The 19305-nt window shown below is 37.6% G+C and overlaps 1 protein-coding gene across 4 annotated transcripts in view; it reads left to right on the forward strand.

The window, feature by feature from the left end:
* The window catches only part of EPHA6 (EPH receptor A6), a 1038562-nt gene that overhangs the window by 178388 nt on the left and 840869 nt on the right, over positions 1-19305 (forward strand). For all 4 annotated transcript variants that reach the window (XM_088836271.1, XM_088836272.1, XM_055397929.2 and 1 more), the window contains exon 3: positions 15002-15665. In XM_088836271.1, coding sequence (XP_088692397.1) covers positions 15002-15665 — 664 coding nt within the window. The remainder of the gene's footprint in view (positions 1-15001; positions 15666-19305) is intronic.

The raw sequence follows: 19305 nt of genomic DNA on the forward strand, positions 1-19305 counted from the left end.
CTCATGAATCACAGCACGCCAGGCCTCCCTGTCCATCACCAGCTCCCGGAGTTCACTCAAACTCATGTCCACAGAGTCGGTGATGCCATCCAGCCATCTCATTCTCCATCGTCCCCTTCTCCTCCCGCCCCCAACCTTTCCCAGCATCAGAGTCTTTTCCAGTGAGTCAACTCGTCGCATGAGGTGGCCAAAGTATTACAGCTTCAGCTTTAGCATCAGTCCCTCCAATGAACACCCAGGATTGATCTCCTTTAGAATGGACTGGTTGGATCTCCTTGCAGTCCAAGGGACTCTCAAGAGTCTTCTCCAACACCACAGTTCAAAAGCATCAATTCTTCGGCGATCAGCTTTCTTCACAGTCCAACTCTCACATCCATACATGACCACGGGAAAAACCATGGTCTAGTCATATACTACTAGACCCTTGGTAACAAGTTATACAAGGACTCAAGTTAAGAATTATGGATTTATCATGATTTTGTTGTTTCTTTGTTTCATTTAAATCTATATTTAGATTATATTTTACTTTTGGAAAAATATCGGATAATAATGGGCTATTTCATGATTTTATTAATCAATCATCTACCAATGTAATGCTAGCTAATTTTAAGTTATTTGGTCTTTTGGATTGTATATCTTTTTAATTTCCTTTTTGTATTTCCCCTTTATATATTTATCATAACCACATTTTGAAGAAATAAGTTAAAAATGTCTTTTTTACCACATATTTATTTCCTTTATAGGTGATAGCTGGGATCTGTTACAAATAGAGACAGAGCTAAATTTAAAAGTTACTAATTTTAATATTAGAGTGCATGTGATTTTTAAAAAGGCAGGCAGAGAAAGGGAAGAGAGGAAACTGGTTCTACATGCAAGCACAGGTAAAGGTAAAAGCCTATTATATATGTATTTAGCTATCTCTTCTGTTATTAGAATGCTTCCTTCCCTAGTCCCTGTGGGTTAGATTCTCACTCATGTCTGACTCTTTGCGACACCATGGACTGTAACCAGCTAGGGTCCTTTGTCCATGCAGATTCTCTGGGCAAGAACACTGGAGTGAATTGCCATTCCCTTCTCCAGGGGCTCTCCCAGCCCAGGGATTGAACCCAGGTCTCCCATACTGCAGGTGGATTATTTACCATCTGTGTTACCAGGGAAGCCTCCTATCAAACATAATATGTATATATATATAGTTGTTTGTTTTTACTGATATATATATATTTTTAACTGATTTTTCTGTTTTTCTTTAAACTTGATCCGGCCTGGAGCTGTTTACTATTAAGGTATTAAGGAATCTAGGGTGTGATGTTTTTCCCCTCCATTTCCTGTCTGTAGATAAAGAGTAGTTAAGAATTTTAGTGTGAAGTTTATTGCTCTTTTCCTTTGTTAAAATTTTCTTGATCTATGCCCTTTGAGAAAGTTATCACTTTTATTATCACTGTTAAAAAACAGTTATCACTGGTTTTTAAAAATAGTATTTTTTTTACAACAGCTCTGTGCTGAGTAATATGCTGAGAAAGACTATCTGCTTTTATTTTCAATTTTTTAATTTTTTTAAATAAATATTTATATTCTCTTTGAATTCTAAAGATTTTAGAGGGAAGAAGGTGTAAACTTAAGAGATTCACATTAGAATTTTGGATGTTTAAGTCAGTTTACCAACACAGTCTAATTATCTGAATATTCTTGCCTAGAAAGGCGATTTGATTGCCTTATTTTGTTCTCTGAGGGGGGAAAAAAAAAATCTGATTCCACAGTGACTGCCGGTCACTTTAGGAATTAATTTCCTTGTTCTGACTTTCTATACCCAAAAGGAATCCAGCTTTTGGTCTAGTTTATTAGGCTTGCTGTGGAAACAAAAATTCACCCTGTGAAGATAGGGATGAGTTTTTAGAAAACACTCAAGCATCAATAAAGGACTATTGAAAGCATTTTACATCACTTCTAACAAAGATTCATTTTATTTTATTTTAAGCATTTTATTTTCTTTTGGGATATAGCTGATTAACAATACTGTAATTGTTTCAGGTGAATAGTGAAGGGACTCAGCCATATGCATACATGTATCCATTTTCCCCCAAGCAGGCAGATTCATTTTAAATGGGACTGCCCAAGAGATTTATCAGTGGAGAAATAGTCTTAGGTGATGTACAGGACTAAGCTACATGTACAGATTTCTGGCAACTTTAGCTATATACCAAGTGTTTTCCAGTGGGTTAAAGCCCTACCTCTATTTAAGACAAACACATATATAACTTACTCTCCAGTTTGAAATCTATAAATATACCTAGTAATTACAGAAGTTGATGAAATAATTAAACTTATCATTAGGTCGTCTGTTAAGTTGGTCAATTCTGTCAGCAGTTTGCTTTTACAAAAAAGGAACTAAAGTCAAAATATTTTAACTCCTCCATTTTATATTGTTTAATTTTTCATATTTTCCTATGATTTAAAATACCAATGTATAAAAAAATTCAGTAATATATAATATATCTAAAACCTCCGTAAAACAAAACTCAACATATACATATATTAAAAAAATACAGTGAGGCATAATAACATTTCTAAGAATTTATTTGAAATAATGAAACCACACTTCTTCTTGGATGAGACTTGAACCCCTCCACACCTCAGATTGATCCCCATGATCCCTAGCTTAGGAGGTGACTTGAATGCACTGTCTTTTAACTGAAACCACTCACCTGGTATCAGGAATTAATGAAGCTTAGGTTCTTTTGTGTTCTCCCAGGAAGAATTCAGAGTGAAGCAGGATACAGACAGAGAGTGAGTTTATTAGCATAAGAAGCTTGTGAGAGTTACAAATGTGCAGAAAGGGAGCATAGCCCCAAGACAAAAGAGGGTTACATTTTCATAATCAAAAGAAAAGTAAGGAGGGAAGAAGACTACCTTCTTCATCATTCTTAGGTAGATGTCAAGGCTTACATCATAGTTCTACCTTTGACCCTATATGGTTTAGCTAGGACTGCCATGGCCCTATTTAAATCATATGTATATTAACAGTAAAGTGAGAACATATACTAAAAAATAGTAATTCGTCTCATATTTTGGTGCAGTGTCTCCTTTTACCTAGTTTCTTTCTGCTTTCACCTATATTCCTGTCTTGGCTACATGCAGAAGTGCTCCTCTTCAAGAACCATTAACTCCTTGACCTCATGTAACGAGATTCAGACCCCATATTTATTATCTTGTGTTGTAACTATCAAGACTTGTGACTTGAGTGTGCACCTGGTCTTCCATTGAGTAGGTTACTGGATTCTTTTTTTGCGTTGTCTTTAGCTTACAGTGGTTTCCCAAACTCCCTTAATGCTAAATTATTCTACTCTATCCCTAATTTCAGTTTGAATCTGACAACATCAAATGAAAAATGTTTAGGCTTACTCTGACAACAGCAGCTATGTATAGCAGACATAGAAGGAAAGCAAGGGAATCATTTGATTGACTATAACTTAAGCGAATACCTTGTTTGGGAGAGGCTGGTTGGCTGTTTGTGATTGGTTGGTCTTAGGCTTTGATTTTATTTTCTTGGTGCATTTATGTGAATTTTCTATACCTTGGGGCCAAAGCCTTTGATGGTGTGGATCACAATAAACTGTGGAAAATTCTGAAAGAGATGGGAATACCAGACCACCTGACCTGCCTCTTGAGAAAACTCTATGCAAGTCACGAAGCAATAGTCAGAACTGTACATGGAACAGACTGGTTCCAAATAGGAAAAGGAGTATGTCAAGGCTGTATATTGTCACCCTGCTTATTTAACTTATATGCAGAGTATATCATGAGGAATGCTGGGCTGGAAGAAGCACAAGCTGGAATCAAGATTGCTGGGAGAAATATCAATAACCTCAGATATGCAGATGACACCACCCTTATGGCAGAAAGTGAAGAGGAACTCAAAAGCCTCTTGATGAAAATGAAAGAGGAGAGTGAAAAGGTTGGCTTGAAGCTCAACATTCAGAAAACAAAGATCATGGCATCTGGTCCCATCACTTCATGGGAAATAGACGGAAAAACAGTGGAAACAGTGTCAGACTTTATTTTTTGGGCTCCAAAATCACTGCAGATGCTGATTGCAGCCAGGAAATTAAAAGATGCTTGCTCCTGGGAAGGAAAGTTATGACCAACCTTGATAGTATATTAAAAAGCAGAGACATTACTTTGCCTACAAAGGTCCGTCTAGTCAAGGCTATGGTTTTTCCCGTGGTCATGTATGGATGTGAGAGTTGGACTATGAAGAAGGCTGATCGCCGAAGAATTGATGCTTTTGAACTGTGGTGCTGGAGAAGACTCTTGAGAGTCCCTTATACTGCAAGGAGATCCAACCAGTCCATTCTAGAGGAGATCAATCCTGGGTGTTCATTGGAAGGACTGATGCTAAAGCTGAAACTGCAATACTTTGGCCACCTCATGCGACGAGTTGACTCACTGGAAAAGACTCTGATGCTGGGAAAGGTTGGGGGTGGGAGGAGAAGGGGACGACAGAGAATGAGATGGCTGGATGGCATCACCGACTCTATGGACATGAGTTTGGGTGAACTCCGGGAGTTGGTGATGGACAGGGAGGCCTGGCGTGCTGTGATTCATGGGGTCGCAGAGAGTCGGACACGACTGAGCAACTGAACTGAACTGAACTGGGATTCCCTGGTGGCTCAGATTGTAAAGAACCTGCCTGCAATGCGGGAGACCTGGGTTTGATCCATGGGTTGGGAAGACCTGGAGAAGGAAATGGCAACCCTCTCCATTATTCTTGCCTGGAGAATCCCATGGACAGAGGAACCTGGTGGGCTACAGTCCATGGGGTCGAAAATAATCGGATACAACTGAGCGACTAACACTTTCACTTTCTTTCACTATAGCTTAGGTTTGGGTTTGCTCAAGTAGACTGTCAAAGCATGAGCTACTTCTGTCTAATAGCTTCCTTGTTTAATTACCTTAATACATACTTCCAAGGGTAGAATCTTACAAACTATATCTGCTTTTGTGGCTAGATACAGAGAACTTCTGCCTAATAGTCATTATATGAATCTGTTTCTTTGGATCAAGGAGAGGATTACATGTGATGAATAGAAAAACTTTGTAACTTGGAATGTCTTACTCAACAAAAGCTTTTAATTAAGCAAGAATCAGTTGTCTTCCAAAGGGTTGCCAGGAAGAATATGTCATAAACCATATAGCTGTTGTTCTAGGAATGTACATGCTGGATAATGGTATGGTAAAGTCAGTGTGGTCATAGGAGGAAACAATAATTACACTTGGAAAGAAGTTGATTATACTCAGAGGTTCTTGGAAGGAGGTTGTCAGTGCCACAGAGGGCCACAGGGGAAGGACTGGGTCTTGGTCAAGTGACAGAAGACAGGCATGATGGGAAAACCTGAGCCAGAGCCTTTATTAGAGTTTCTGTGGGAAATGCAAAGTGGAACAGAGTAAGCAATTAAGGATTGGCTAGCTTCCTACAGGCTTTGGGCTAGAGAGTGGTCTCTAGTGGCCTGGTACCTGATCCTGGGATGATTTAAGATAGAAGAAACACTGGCTTGGTGTGTGAGGGTTAGATAAGAAGGTAGTTGGGCCTATAGACTCAGGTTTGGTTGGTTTGCATATGAAAGATATGCTCTAGGCCCAGAGCTTTTTGCTGTCTCTAAGAACTGGCCAGCCCTGGGAGAGGTCAATAAGACACCAGCAAAACATCATGAAAGGCAGAAAATAAAGTTAGAGGGCCTGGTTCCAGTCATTGGCCCATGCAATTCATAGGTGTTGAATTCTGTATCAGTAACATGAACATGAAAGTATCACTCTCACTTTATCGAATTGATGAGGACCAAATATGTTAACATTTGTGGGAAAGCTTTGACAGTATAAATTCAGTATAAATAGTTGCCCTCAGGAATCCAAGGTGCCCTTGAAGTTTGTGAAAGAATGAACACTTTGGTCTACACCTGATTCTTGTTTAACCAAAACCTGTACTCCAAAATGTTTCACAGCTGGAGAATAAGTACACGTGTGTTTGTTTTTATTTTAAATAGGGGCAAAATCTTTTAGCTACTAAATATAAGTAGTATAGGACTGTGCTGCCAAAAATTATATGTATATACATTAGTGTTAAACACTATTTTTTATGTGCTCTTTTCCCTCTGCTTTATTGAATCTTGTAATTCTCTAAGGTTAAAATCCAGTCTCTGTCTTGACCAATCCTGCCAAGCCACCCCTGTTCACAAGTGTTGCTGTCCTTTTGACACTTATTCTATTTACTATATATACTGTTTATTTCTTATGTTCAGTTCTGTGCTATCAATTATGTTTTCATAATTTGTTACCTTAAAATATTGTGAGTCCAGTAAGAGCAAGCAGTTCTTGTATCTAATTTCTTCATTCATGTTATGGAATTTAATGTATACTATAAACTGACCCCAAGATGGCGGAGTAGAAGGAAGTGCGCTCATCTTCTCCTATGAGAACTCCAAAATTATAACTCACTGATGAACAATCATCAACAGGAGAATGTTGGATCCCAAAAAAAGATACCCCACATCCAAGGGCAAAGGAGAAGCTCCGGCAAGATGGTCAGAGGGGTGAAATCATGTTTAGAATCAAACCCTATACCCATTAGAGATGCTCAGAGGGCTCAAACAAACCTTGTGTGCACCAGGACCCAAAGACCCCACAGAGACTGAGCCAAAACTGTGCGCTTCAGGGGCAGGGGCTCTGGGTGCAGTAGACCCAGGTATGGCATAAGCCCTCTTGGAGGATGTCGCCATCAACCCTACCATAGAGCCACCAGAACTAACACAGGACTGGGAAACAGACTCTTGGAGGACACAGACAAAACCTCGTGTGCACCAGGACCCAGGAGAAAGGAGCAGTGACCCCACAAGTGACTGACCCAGACTTGCCCTGAGTATCTAGGAGTCTCTGGCAGAGGCATGGGTTGGCAGTGGCCTGCTGCAGGGTTGGGTTCACTGAGTGCAGCAGTGCTTGCATGGCACCTTTTGAAGAGGTCACCATTATCGTCATTACCTGCACCATAGTTTGGCCTCAGGTCAAACAACAGGGAGGGAACACAACCCTTTCCATCATAGAAAATTGAATTAAAGATTTACTGAGCATGGCCCCACCCATCAGAACATGACCCAGTTTCCCCCTCAGTCAGTCTCTCCCATCAGGAAGCTTGCATAAGCCTCTTATCCTTCTCCAGCAGAGGGCAGGCAGACTGAAAACCACAATCACAGAAAACTAACCAATTTGATCACAGCCTTGTCTAACTCATTGACACTATGAGCTATGCCATCTAGGGCCACCCAAGATGGATGGGTCAATGTGGAAAGTTCTGACAAAACGTGGTCCACTGGAGAGGGGAATGGCAAACCATTTCGGTATTCTTGCTTTGAGAACCCCATGAACAGCATGAAAAGGCAAAAAGTTAGGACACTGAAAGATGAACTTCCCAGGTGCCCAATATGTTACTGGAGATCAGTGGAGAAATAACTCCAGAAAGAATGAAGAGACAGAGCCAAAGCAAAAACAACACCCAATTGTGGATATGACTGCGATGGAAGTAAAGTCCAATGCTGTAAGAGCAATATTGCATAGGAACCTGCAATGTTAGGTCCATGAATCAAGGGAAATTGGAAATGGTCAAACAGGACATGGCAAGAGTGAACATCGACATTTTAGGAATCAGCAAACTAAAATGGACTGGAATGGGTGAATTTCAGTTCAGTTCAGTTCAGTCGCTCAGTCATGTCCGACTCTTTGTGACCTCATGAATCACAGCACGCCAGGCCTCCCTGTCCATCACCAACTCCCAGAGTTCACTCAGACTCATGTCCATCGAGTCGGTGATGCCATCCAGCCATCTCATTCTCTGTCGTCCCCTTCTCCCCCCACCCCCAATCCTTCCCAGCTTCAGAGTCTTTTTCAGTGAGTCAACTCGTCGCATGAGGTGGCCAAAGTATTGCAGTTTCAACTTTAGCATCAGTCCTTCCAATGAACACCCAGGATTGATCTCCTCTAGAATGGATTGGTTGGATCTCCTTGCATTCCAAGGGACTCTCAAGAGTCTTCTCCAGCACCACAGTTCAAAAGCATCAATTCTTCAGCATTCAGCTTTCTTCACAGTCCAACTCTCACATCCATACATGTGCACTGGAAAAACCGTATCCTTGACTAGACGGACCTTTGTTGGCAAAGTAATGTCTCTGCTTTTTAATATGCTATCTAGGTTGGTCATAACTTTCCTTCCAAGGAGTAAGCGTCTTTTAATTTCATGGCTGCAATCAGCATCTGCAGAGATTTTGGAGCCCCAAAAATAAAGTCTGATACTGTTTCCACTGTTTTCCCATCTATTTCACATGAAGTGATGGGACCAGATGCCATGATCTTTGTTTTCTGAATGTTGAGCTTCAAGCCAACCTTTTCACTCTCCTCTTTCACTTTCATCAAGAGGCTTTTGAGTTCCTCTTCACTTTCTGCCATAAGGGTGGTGTCATCTGCATGTCTGAGGTTATTGATATTTCTCCCGGCAATCTTGATTCCAGCTTGTGCTTCTTCCAGCCCAGCATTCCTCATGATGTACTCTGCATATAAGTTAAATAAGCAGGGTGACAATATACAACCTTGACGTACTCCTTTTCCTATTTGGAACCAGTCTGTTGTTCCATGTACAGTTCTGACTGTTGCTTCTTGACCTGCATACAGGTTTCTCAAGAGGCAGGTCAGGTGATCTGCAATTCCCATTTTCCAGTTTTTTGTGATCCACACAGTCAAAGGCTTTATCTATTCCTGTGGGCAACAATCCCTTAGAAGAAATGGAGTAGCCATCATAGTCAACAAAAGAGTCCAAAATACAGTACTTGGGTGCAATCTCAAAAATGATAGAATGATCTCTGTTTGTTTCCAAGGCAAACCATTCAATACCACAATAATCCAAGTCTATGCCACAACCAGTAATGCTGAAGAAGCTGAAGTTGAATGGTTCTATGAAGACGTACAAGACCTTCTAGAACTAACACCCAAAAAAGATGTCCTTTACATTATAGGGGACTGGAATGCAAAAGTAGGAAGTCAAGAGATATCTGGAGTACTAGTCAAATTTGGCTTGGAGTACAAAATGAAGCAGGTCAAAGGCAATGCCAAAGAATGCTCAAACTACCACACAATTGCACTCATCTCATACACTAGCAAAATAATGCTCAGAATCCTCCAATCCAGGCTACAACAGTAGTGAATCATGAACTTCCAGATGTTCAAGCTGGAATTAGAAAAGGCAGAGAAACCAGACATCAAATTGTCAATATCTGCTGGATCATCGAAAAAGCAAGAGAGTTCCAAAAAAACATCTGTTTCTGCTTTATTGACTATGCCAAAGCCTTTGACTGTGTGGATCACAAAAACCTGTGGAAAATTCTTCAAGAGACTGGAATACCAGACCACCTTACTTGCCTCCTTAAAAATCTGTATGGAGGTCAAGAAGCAACAGTTAGAACTGGACATGGAGCAGTATGCTGGTTCCGAATTGGAAAAGGAGTATAGCAAGGCTGTCTATTGTCATCCTGCTTATTTAACTTATATGCAGAGTACATCATGTGACGTGCCGGGCTGGCTGAAGCACAAGCTGGAATCAAAATTGCTGGGAGAAATATCAGTAACCTCTGATATGCAGATATATACCACCCTTACCGCAGAAAAAGAAGAAGAACTAAAGAGCCACCTGATGAAAATGAAAGAGGAGAGTGAAAAAGTTGGCTTAAAACTCAACATTCAGAAAACTATGATCATGACATCCTGTCCTATCACTTCTTGGCAAATAGATGGAGAAACAATGGACACAGTGACAGACTTTACTGGGGTGGGGGGGACTCCAAAATCACTGCAGGTGGTGACTGCAGCCATGAAATGAATGCTTGCTCCTTGGAAGAAAAGCTATAACAGACAGCATATTAAAAGGCAGAGACATTACTTTGCTGACAAAGGTCCATCTAGTCAAAGCTATGGTTTTTCCAGTAGTCATATATGGATGTAAGAGTTGGACTGTAACGAAAGCTGAGCATTGAATAACTGTTCCTTTTGAACTGTGGTGTTGGAGAAGACTCTGGAGAGTCCCTTGGACTGCAAACAGATACAATCAGCCCATCCTAAAGGAAACCAGTCCTGAATATTCATTGGAAGGACTGATGCTGAAGCTGAAACTCCAATACTTTGGCCACCTGATGCAAGGAACTGACTGTTTTGAAAAGACCCTGATGCTGGAAAAGATTGAGGGAGGGGGAGAAGGGGATGAGAGAGGATGAGATGGTTGGATGGCATCACCAACTCAAATGACACGAGTTTGGGTAAGCTTTGGGAGTTGATGATGAACAGGGAGGCCTGGCATGCTGCAGTCCGTGGGGTTACAAATAGTTGGACACAACTGAGCAGCTGAACTGAATTTATTAACATAGGATCTGTAGGATCCGTGGAGAACTGTATGAAGCAGAAGTGTGTTGAGGCACATGTTTACATTAACTACCCAGTAATGAAGCAGAACATGAAAGTTTTTATAATGTATTTAACTCTTTTATATGAAAGAGTAATTACAATGCATTTTACTCCAAATTTGGATTTTTAACCGTCTTATTAATTGAAGTAGAGTTAATTTACAGTATTGTATAACTCATATATGTACTTGCGTGAAGCCCTTCATGATATTGGATTTACTTGGAGTTAGGTAAGGTAATAGAAATGGGGTTGACTAAGCCTAGGAGTTGGCTCTGGATGGACTTCCACATGCTAGTCTGAAATTCTGAGAAGTCTAAATATTTTAAATTTAAACCTAACTTTCCGTTATCCTTCTGAAGTTGGCAAATTGAGCATGCCTGCAGTTTGATCTTATTTGAAGAGCGAATTATCATTTTAAAATATTTAGATATTTGGCATGTGAGCCCTCAATACCACCATTCTTTCCTTGTTTCTTACACTTTTAGAGGCCCTATTTATTTTAATACTTGGAAATTATAACTGACAGTTATATAACTATATAAATAGAAACATCACTTTGTGTAATACAGTATTTCCAAAGGATGCATTGTGATTTAAATATGATACCATTTATATATATACCAATGATAATATATTTTTATGAATTTTTTAGCACTTTAGATCTTATACCAATCTTGAGTTTATTCATGTTCTTATTTTGATCATATTCAAATTTAAAAATACAATTTAAATCACTTTCAATATTCTTGTGTAAGAAGAAATTTAGCAGTTGATCCCTTTTGGCTGAATCTCATTCTAATCTCTTTTTCTTTCTTTTTAATTTGTTTCTTTTTCTTTAATTAAAGAGAAAACGCACTGTTGTTTCTCAGACATCATAAATTTATCATAGAAAATGGTGTCCCATTTTGTTAAGCATCATCATGCTGTGCTTTGAAAAGAGCCACATTTCTCATTGTTCACATGTATTTTGCCTTTTCCTTATCTTTTGTTTCAGATTAGTTCTGATTCAGTGTATGAATGTCATATCCTTCTCATTCCTAAGCTTTCTTTCCATCTAAATGTTTTTTCAAACCCAACATATTTTAAGATAAAGATATGTGATAATTTCAGAATTTTTTGGACAGATCCTTTGGACTGTAGCCCGCCAGGCTTCTCTGTCTATGGGATTGTTCAGGCATGAATACTGGAGTGGGTTGCCATGCCCTCTTCCAGGGGATCTTTCTGACCCAGAGATAGCATCCTCATCTCTTAACATCTCCTGCATTGGTAGGCAGGTTCTTTACCACTGGCACCTCCTGGGAAGCCCAATGATTTCAGAAATTTTTTGTTACAGATATAGTTTTTCACATTTTAGTTAGTCTCCTATTTTAGGAGAATTGATTGAGAGCATGGTTAATACTTTTTTATTGATAGGAAGGGGTATAGTCTGAAGTTGTTAAAATGTAGTTATTCAAACAGAGATGATTGACTGTAGATCTCTATCCTTCTAGAGTGGAAGATGCAGTGTGTGTGCTTTGTGCTCAGTCATTCCTGACTCTTTGCAACCCCATGGACTGGAATTCTCCATGCAAGAATACTGGTGTGGGTTGCCATTTCCTACACCAGGGGATCTTCCCCACCCAGGGATTGAACCTGTGTCTCTTGTGCCTCCTGCATTGGCAGGAGGATTCTTTACCACTGTGCCAAATTACATACATTCCCTATGAAACAAAATCAATTTTGATTAGCGATTTACCTAAAATAAAAATGATCACTGAATAGATCCTCCTCAATGGGTAAAATGCATAGAATTTCAAACACTTATTTTGATAGTTTTTCCTCAAGTTTTATTATTTGTATCTTGTCTTACTATTTATATTCTTAGTGGTTAGCTTACCATATTAAATGAGCTTTAATAGTGCTGGTTTGCCTTTAAATTTAAGTGTAAGAGTCATATAACACCTGTAATATGCTAGGATGAAAGACACGTAGATAGATAATTTCATGTGCCTCTTTGAGATATTGGAACGCCAGTGATAAGCCATGGGTGTATTTTGCAAAAATTATATCCACGCTTCTAAAGGAACTCATTGTTTCTGGAAAATACCTTCTGAATTTCAAGCAAGCAAAATTACAAATGAAATTTTAGATATAGAATTGTTTTTAAGTTCACTTGGTTGATAAAATTAATTGTTTATTTGTGGAATTTTAAAGTAGAAATTATATGATGTACCAATCCAGTAGACTGAGAAAAGTGGCTATTCTGTCAGAAACTATACTAATTGAAATTCCACCAGTCTTGGTTAGATAACTCTCTACATCCAACTAAAAAAAGAAGCTGCAAACTAGATGAGTTAAACTTATTATAAAGCATTGAAGTATGGTATCTAGAATAGAATACTTATTCACTATAGAAAACAGCTTATCATTTCCATTGTACCTTAATAAAAATGAGAAATTGTGATGACCGGTAAGTTTTCCCAAAAAGAACGTAAGGTTACCAAAATGTGTTTTTGTTTATTTAAATTTGTTGTAAGTTTCATTAAACAAACAAAATATACTTACAGTCTAAATTGTAATATAAAAGTATGTGATATTAGATTTATAAATAATGGCAATGCCAAGTAATTTCAACGTGCTCAAATATTTTTACTGAAACTTTAAAAAAAAAAAGGATAAACAAGATTTTTCTATTCATATAAGTGGCAGAATTCTTGTATATAAACACAGAAGTGAAGATAATTCAGTGATCTAGCCCAGAGGAAAAACCAAGGTTTTTCCAGTTCTTACAAAGGCTTTTTTGCACCATGTTTGCCTCTCTGTTAAGTGCCATTCAAACTGTTCCTAAAACATATCTATACACTCCTGCCTCAGGGATTGGTACTTACTGTTTCCTCTTCACTATCTCACTTCTATGATGTTACTTAAATGTCAGAACATCAGGAAGGCCTTCTCTGGCCACAGTGTAATTGCAAGTCTCCTCCCCCATCTCTCTGTCTTATTTTTTTCCATTGTACTTTCTACCATGTTGTTCAGTTGAGTAATTTAAAATTTGTATTGCCTCTCCTGACTCTAAGTAAGATCCTTGAAGGCAGGGAGCTTTTGTTCAGCTTGTTCACTACTGCAATCCTAGTATTCAGAAAAATACTTAAGTATTTCTTGAATAAATCTAAGTCTTGTCTATGTATGCTGCTGCTGCTGCTAAGTCACTTCAGTCATGTCCGACTCTTTGCGACTCTATGGACTATAGCCCACGAGGCCCCTCTGTCCATGCGATTCTCCAGGCAACAATACTGGAGTGGGTTGCCATTTCCTTCTCCAGGGGATCTGTCCGACCCAAGGATTGAACCCATGTCTCTTTTGTCTCCTGCATTGACAGTCGAGTTCTTTATCACTTGTGCCACCTGGGAAGTCTATGTACACATTTTCTATCAAAATAGACATGTATATATTTAATCGAATGCTGAAAAATATATTTCAATTTGTGGCAAACTAGATATGAAGACAAATGGTTAACTGGAGTGCATTTAACATTGGTCTAGTTATTGGATCATATAGTAGATGCTATTTTAGGTTGGTTATAGAGTACTAGTGGAGAAGGAAATGGTTACCCACTTCAGTATTCTTGTCTGAAGAATCCCCTATACAGAGGAGCCTGGTGGGCTACAGTCCAGAGGGTCACAAAGAGTAGGATATGAGTGAGCAACTGAGCGTAGAGTACTAGAAACCATTTAAAGTTCTTTCGTTCCGTTCCGTTCCGTTCCATCGCTCAGTCGTGTCCGACTCTTTGCGACCCCGTGGACTGTAGCCTACCAGGCTTCTCCGTCCATGGGATTCTCCAGGCAAGAATACTGGAGTGGGTTACCGTTTCCTTCTCCAGGGGATCTTCCCGACCCAGGGATCGAACCCGGGTCTCCCGCATTGGAGGCAGAAGCTTTAACCTCTGAGCCACCAGGGAAGCCCAAAGTTCTTTACTTATATTAATTAATTTGTACTTCACAACAAACCTATGAAACAGGTACTACATGATAAGCTTCATTTTATAGGGGAGGAGAAAAGTGAAAATGAAAATGTTAGTCACTAAGTCATGTCCGACTCTTTGCGACCCCATGAACTAAAGCCCGCCATGCTCCTCTGTCCGTGGAATTTCTCCAGTCAAGAATATATCCACTAGAGTGGATGGCCATTCCCTTCTTTAGGGGATCTTTCCAACCCAGGTTTCAAACTAGGGTCTCCTGCATTACAGGCAGATTCTTTACCATCTGAGCCACCAGGGATGTTAGAGGATAAATAAAGTGTCCCTTGATGTTGCAACTAACATGTAAGAAGGTAAGATTCATACCAGGACAGCTGGTATGTTCAGAACCCATTCTGAAATGAAAGGCTCCTTGTTAAAATCCTGTACCACTGTTGCTCTGCTTCACTTGTGTCCTTTTTATTCTTTTTCCTTTCAGTAAAACAGAAAATTTTGGAGGTAATCATAGATGTTTAACCACTGTGGTTTTATAATCATTTGTTTTTTTCTTTTTTGCAGTGGGATGCCATCACTGAAATGGATGAACACAACAGGCCCATTCACACATACCAGGTATGCAATGTGATGGAGCCAAACCAAAATAACTGGCTTCGAACAAACTGGATCTCTCGTGATGCAGCTCAGAAAATTTATGTGGAAATGAAGTTCACACTGAGGGATTGTAACAGCATCCCATGGGTCTTGGGGACTTGCAAAGAAACGTTTAATCTATATTATGTGGAATCAGATGAGTCCCATGGAATTAAATTCAAGCCAAGCCAGTATACAAAGATTGACACAATTGCTGCTGATGAAAGTTTTACCCAGATGGATTTGGGTGATCGCATCCTCAAACTCAACACTGAGATTCGTGAGCTGGGGCCTATAGAAAGGAAAGGATTTTATCTGGCTTTTCAAGACATCGGGGCATGCATTGCCCTAGTTTCCGTCCGTGTTTTCTACAAAAAATGCCCCTTTACTGTTCGTAACCTGGCCATGTTTCCAGACACTATCCCAAGGGTTGATTCTTCCTCCTTGGTTGAAGTAAGGGGCTCCTGTGTGAAAAGTGCAGAAGAGCGTGACACTCCTAAGCTCTATTGTGGAGCTGATGGAGATTGGCTGGTTCCTCTTGGAAGATGTATCTGCAGTACAGGATATGAAGAAATTGAAGGTTCTTGCCATGGTAAGAAAAACACATTTAAATAATTATTCACGTATCCAAATGATGGCTGTTTTCAACATAAATATATTTATTTTCAGTTAATGCATTTTTAATTATTATTCCTGGAATAATTAATTGTGCAAGAAATGAACTATTAACTGTAAGATAATTTCTAATTTTTTCCCACCTAGGAATAGTGTATGAAAATGTTAAATAAGTTATATACCATGACAAATGCTCTTCCATTCTTCCTTCAGCAGAGTAGTTGCTGTATGAATTGCTATATTCACTTGATTTTTGTAAAATAAAACAACATCAATAGCAGAAACAAAAAGCAAAAGAATTCAAAGCAGGCATTTGCTTAGCTTTCATGTTTTGGTGGTTCATAGAGAATATAACAGTTTTGAAAAAAATTATTTCATATTGAGTTGTAGTAATTGTAGTACCAAGATAAGCTCAAATTATATTTAAATAAATGAGGAATTCATATGTATGCATATGAATAATTATACGTTTTACAATATACAAGATAGTTTATAGGAATGTTATATGTTTTGTAATTGAGTACTGAGTGTATCAGAGCTTAATTTATCCTTTGTTACTATTAAACATAATTTCCTATCATATAACACACTATTTTTTGTTTGTTTAGATATCAGTATTTGTGCAAAATCTAATTGTTAGAAAGTATTAACACACTGAAATGCTAGTTAAGTTTAAAACCATACCTTTCATGTTTTATGATAATGACATATTTGTAAATTCAAACATAAAAAGTTTTTTGTGTGAATCATTTTAGGACAGCTTGTTAATCTAATAAATATATATATATACTTAAAATTTTGTACATAATGCCTGATAAAGATAAATCATATCCATTACATGTGGATATAGGACTCATAATCAAAACACAAATAAAGAAATGAAAGTAATGTTTGCTAAATAATAGCATAGAAGATATTTTTCCTTTCAATAGCAAATTATTTAAGGTTTTTTGTTTTGCTTTGTTTTCTGTAGCATCAATCATATTGAATTTTCTGATTTTTTGGTAATGTTATGTTCCTACCCATTAAAAAGGATGAAAATAAGAAAAAACATTTGTTTCTATATAGGGCTATATGTGAATTTTTTAAATGTTTTCTCTATTACAAAACACTTGAGTTTTTGAATGCTGAAAAGTTCACTAAAGCCATCAATAATGACTATGTTAGGTCATTTGAAAATACTGTATGTATGAAAAATCTGTAGTGTATTTTTATAAGGTATAAGCCAACTTTTCTTCACTATCTAAACATTAAAATATATTTCATTGAAGCTTTATATATAATTAATTCAATTTTTTTCATATATAGCAAGGATTTAGAATGAAACAAAAATTAGTTGGAAATGAATCTTTTAAGAGGCACTGTAAAAAAAGTTTACATTGGAAAATGCACTAAAGAAAAATTCACATATATGGATCATTTTTTAATGAGATTAAGAAGGCAATAATAGCCAAGGATAAAACATATTGCGTATACTAACCATGTAAGGTTATCATACTTTATCTTAGGTAGAAGCTGAGTATTGGTAAAAATAGTAAAGTTTTAAATTATTTAAAGAATAGATACCTATGGATTTAAATGATTATTATTAAGTATACTTTATGGTGTTGATCACAGAATTAAAAGTATTGACAGTTATTGATGACTAGTTGTTTTTTGCTTAATATGTTTGCTTTATGAAATTTCAATCTTACTTGCATGCTTTAAAATTCCTTCACTTTTGAGCAGAGATGATTTTGGATGAGTGATAATTATCGGCTTATCTAGAGCTACTGCTTGACTCAATCATTTTTATGGCTTATTATCTTTATTGTAATTTATTTGATTGCAGAAATGAGTGGGTACAGTACAAATGCTCATCATCTTCTTCTAGCAATGGAAGAAATTGGAATATTATGCTTGGATTCTAAATCTGTTGCTTACTAACTTCCTTCTTCATAAATAAATTAGTGGTTATAATCAATGATAAAGTATATGAAAAACTATTACATGAAAACACACGTACCTGGTTTCAATTGAATACAATGAATTGCTATTTACAAAGTTGATGTTGGGACCTCATTTTTAGACAAGGTATATTATACTACCAACAGTTTCCATTTTAAAGTATTTATTTGTGTTCTTGATGCTTCATATTGCCCCTTTCTAGCCTCTGATAATTCTTTATTGATTCCATTGCTCTCTACAAACAACTTATCTCGTAGCTAAACCTCAGAATTATCTATAACCTAAATGAATGAAGTTCAACTCTCTATGGTAAATTATTTAAGGTTTCTTTTTCTTGGAATATACATGAATATTGGAATATAGATGAATAAAGCACAGCTCAGATAATAATGTGACCATATGCTTATATATATATATAAAATGGGAAAAGAAAGAACAATATTTCTATATAATTTTCTTTTGTCCTGGCTTATTCTGTTAGAACATTATCTTAGCTATTAGCAGTTTTGAATATCTGATGATCTGTTAATAATTTTGATTTGTAGTAGAGATAAATGTAGAATTGTATGTTTCAATGATCTATTGCTGTTGAGGGAAAATAACCCAAAACTTAATAACTTAAAGACACAGTGATTTATGATTTCTCAGGTCTCATATGTGGGTAATTCTTTTGCTTATTGTAAACAGAGGTCACTCATGTAGCTGAATTCAGCTGGGAGTGTTTCAGGGCTTGGAATGTCTAAGATGATCCCTTGTATTCCAGGGCCTCTCTCTATATGGCCTCATGTCATTAAAGAATTTGACTAAAAAATTTTTAGAGTATAGTGGTTGGCTGAAGGGGGAGTTTTTCATATGACTAGGTATAAAGTGAGTTTACAAGGGGATTGCAAAAGGGCTGAATGCCTGGAAGCATGTTTATAGGAAGCTGCAAGTGTAAGAGTATACCACAGTCTTTTCTCTTAATTCTCATGACTAATGCCCCTCTTTCATGCTCAAAGGCCCACATCCTCCCAAAGATCTATTTCATTGTGACATTGTGTTGAAGTCCAGAAGAGCTTCATTGAAACCACTTATGGATCTGAATGAAACTTCCCAGCTAAAGCTCTCCTTGATCTGGAGAACTAAAAATTAAACAATGCCATTGTTCCTCATGTATACAACACACGTGCGGCAGGAATAGAATAATTGTAAAAGATTCTCATGTTCCTAAAAGCAGGGGATGTAGCAGTCACTGGTTTATTGTGATTTAAGAAGGCCACACATTTAAAATGGCTTCATTCATGTGTCTGATGCTTCATCTAGGATGACATAAAGTCACTTATTGTGTAAATCCTGATAGCAGTTTTAGTATATTTCGTTTTAGGAAAATATTCTATGTTTTTTCTTTCCCTTTCATTGAAAGTAGTTGGTCATCATGCCTTTCAAGGGACTTCACAATTTGGCCATATCCTATTATTTTTCTGACTTTGGCAAGTTCTGTCTCCTGTTCTGTTTTTGTTACTTTTGAATAATCTATGTATTTTTCCTGTCTCTTGCTTTTTTTCATATTTTATCTAGCTGCTTGCATCCCTTTCTTCTTCTTTTTCTGTGGTAGATTTTTATTCTTCCTTCAAGGTCTAGCACAGATGTCATATATCTGGATCTTAACAAAGTTAATGTCTCTGTCATCT

Source organism: Moschus berezovskii, chromosome 1 (assembly GCF_049115385.1).
Source record: "Moschus berezovskii isolate FMDL1 chromosome 1, NW_MosBer_1.0, whole genome shotgun sequence".
Taxonomy (NCBI): Eukaryota; Metazoa; Chordata; class Mammalia; order Artiodactyla; family Moschidae; genus Moschus; species Moschus berezovskii.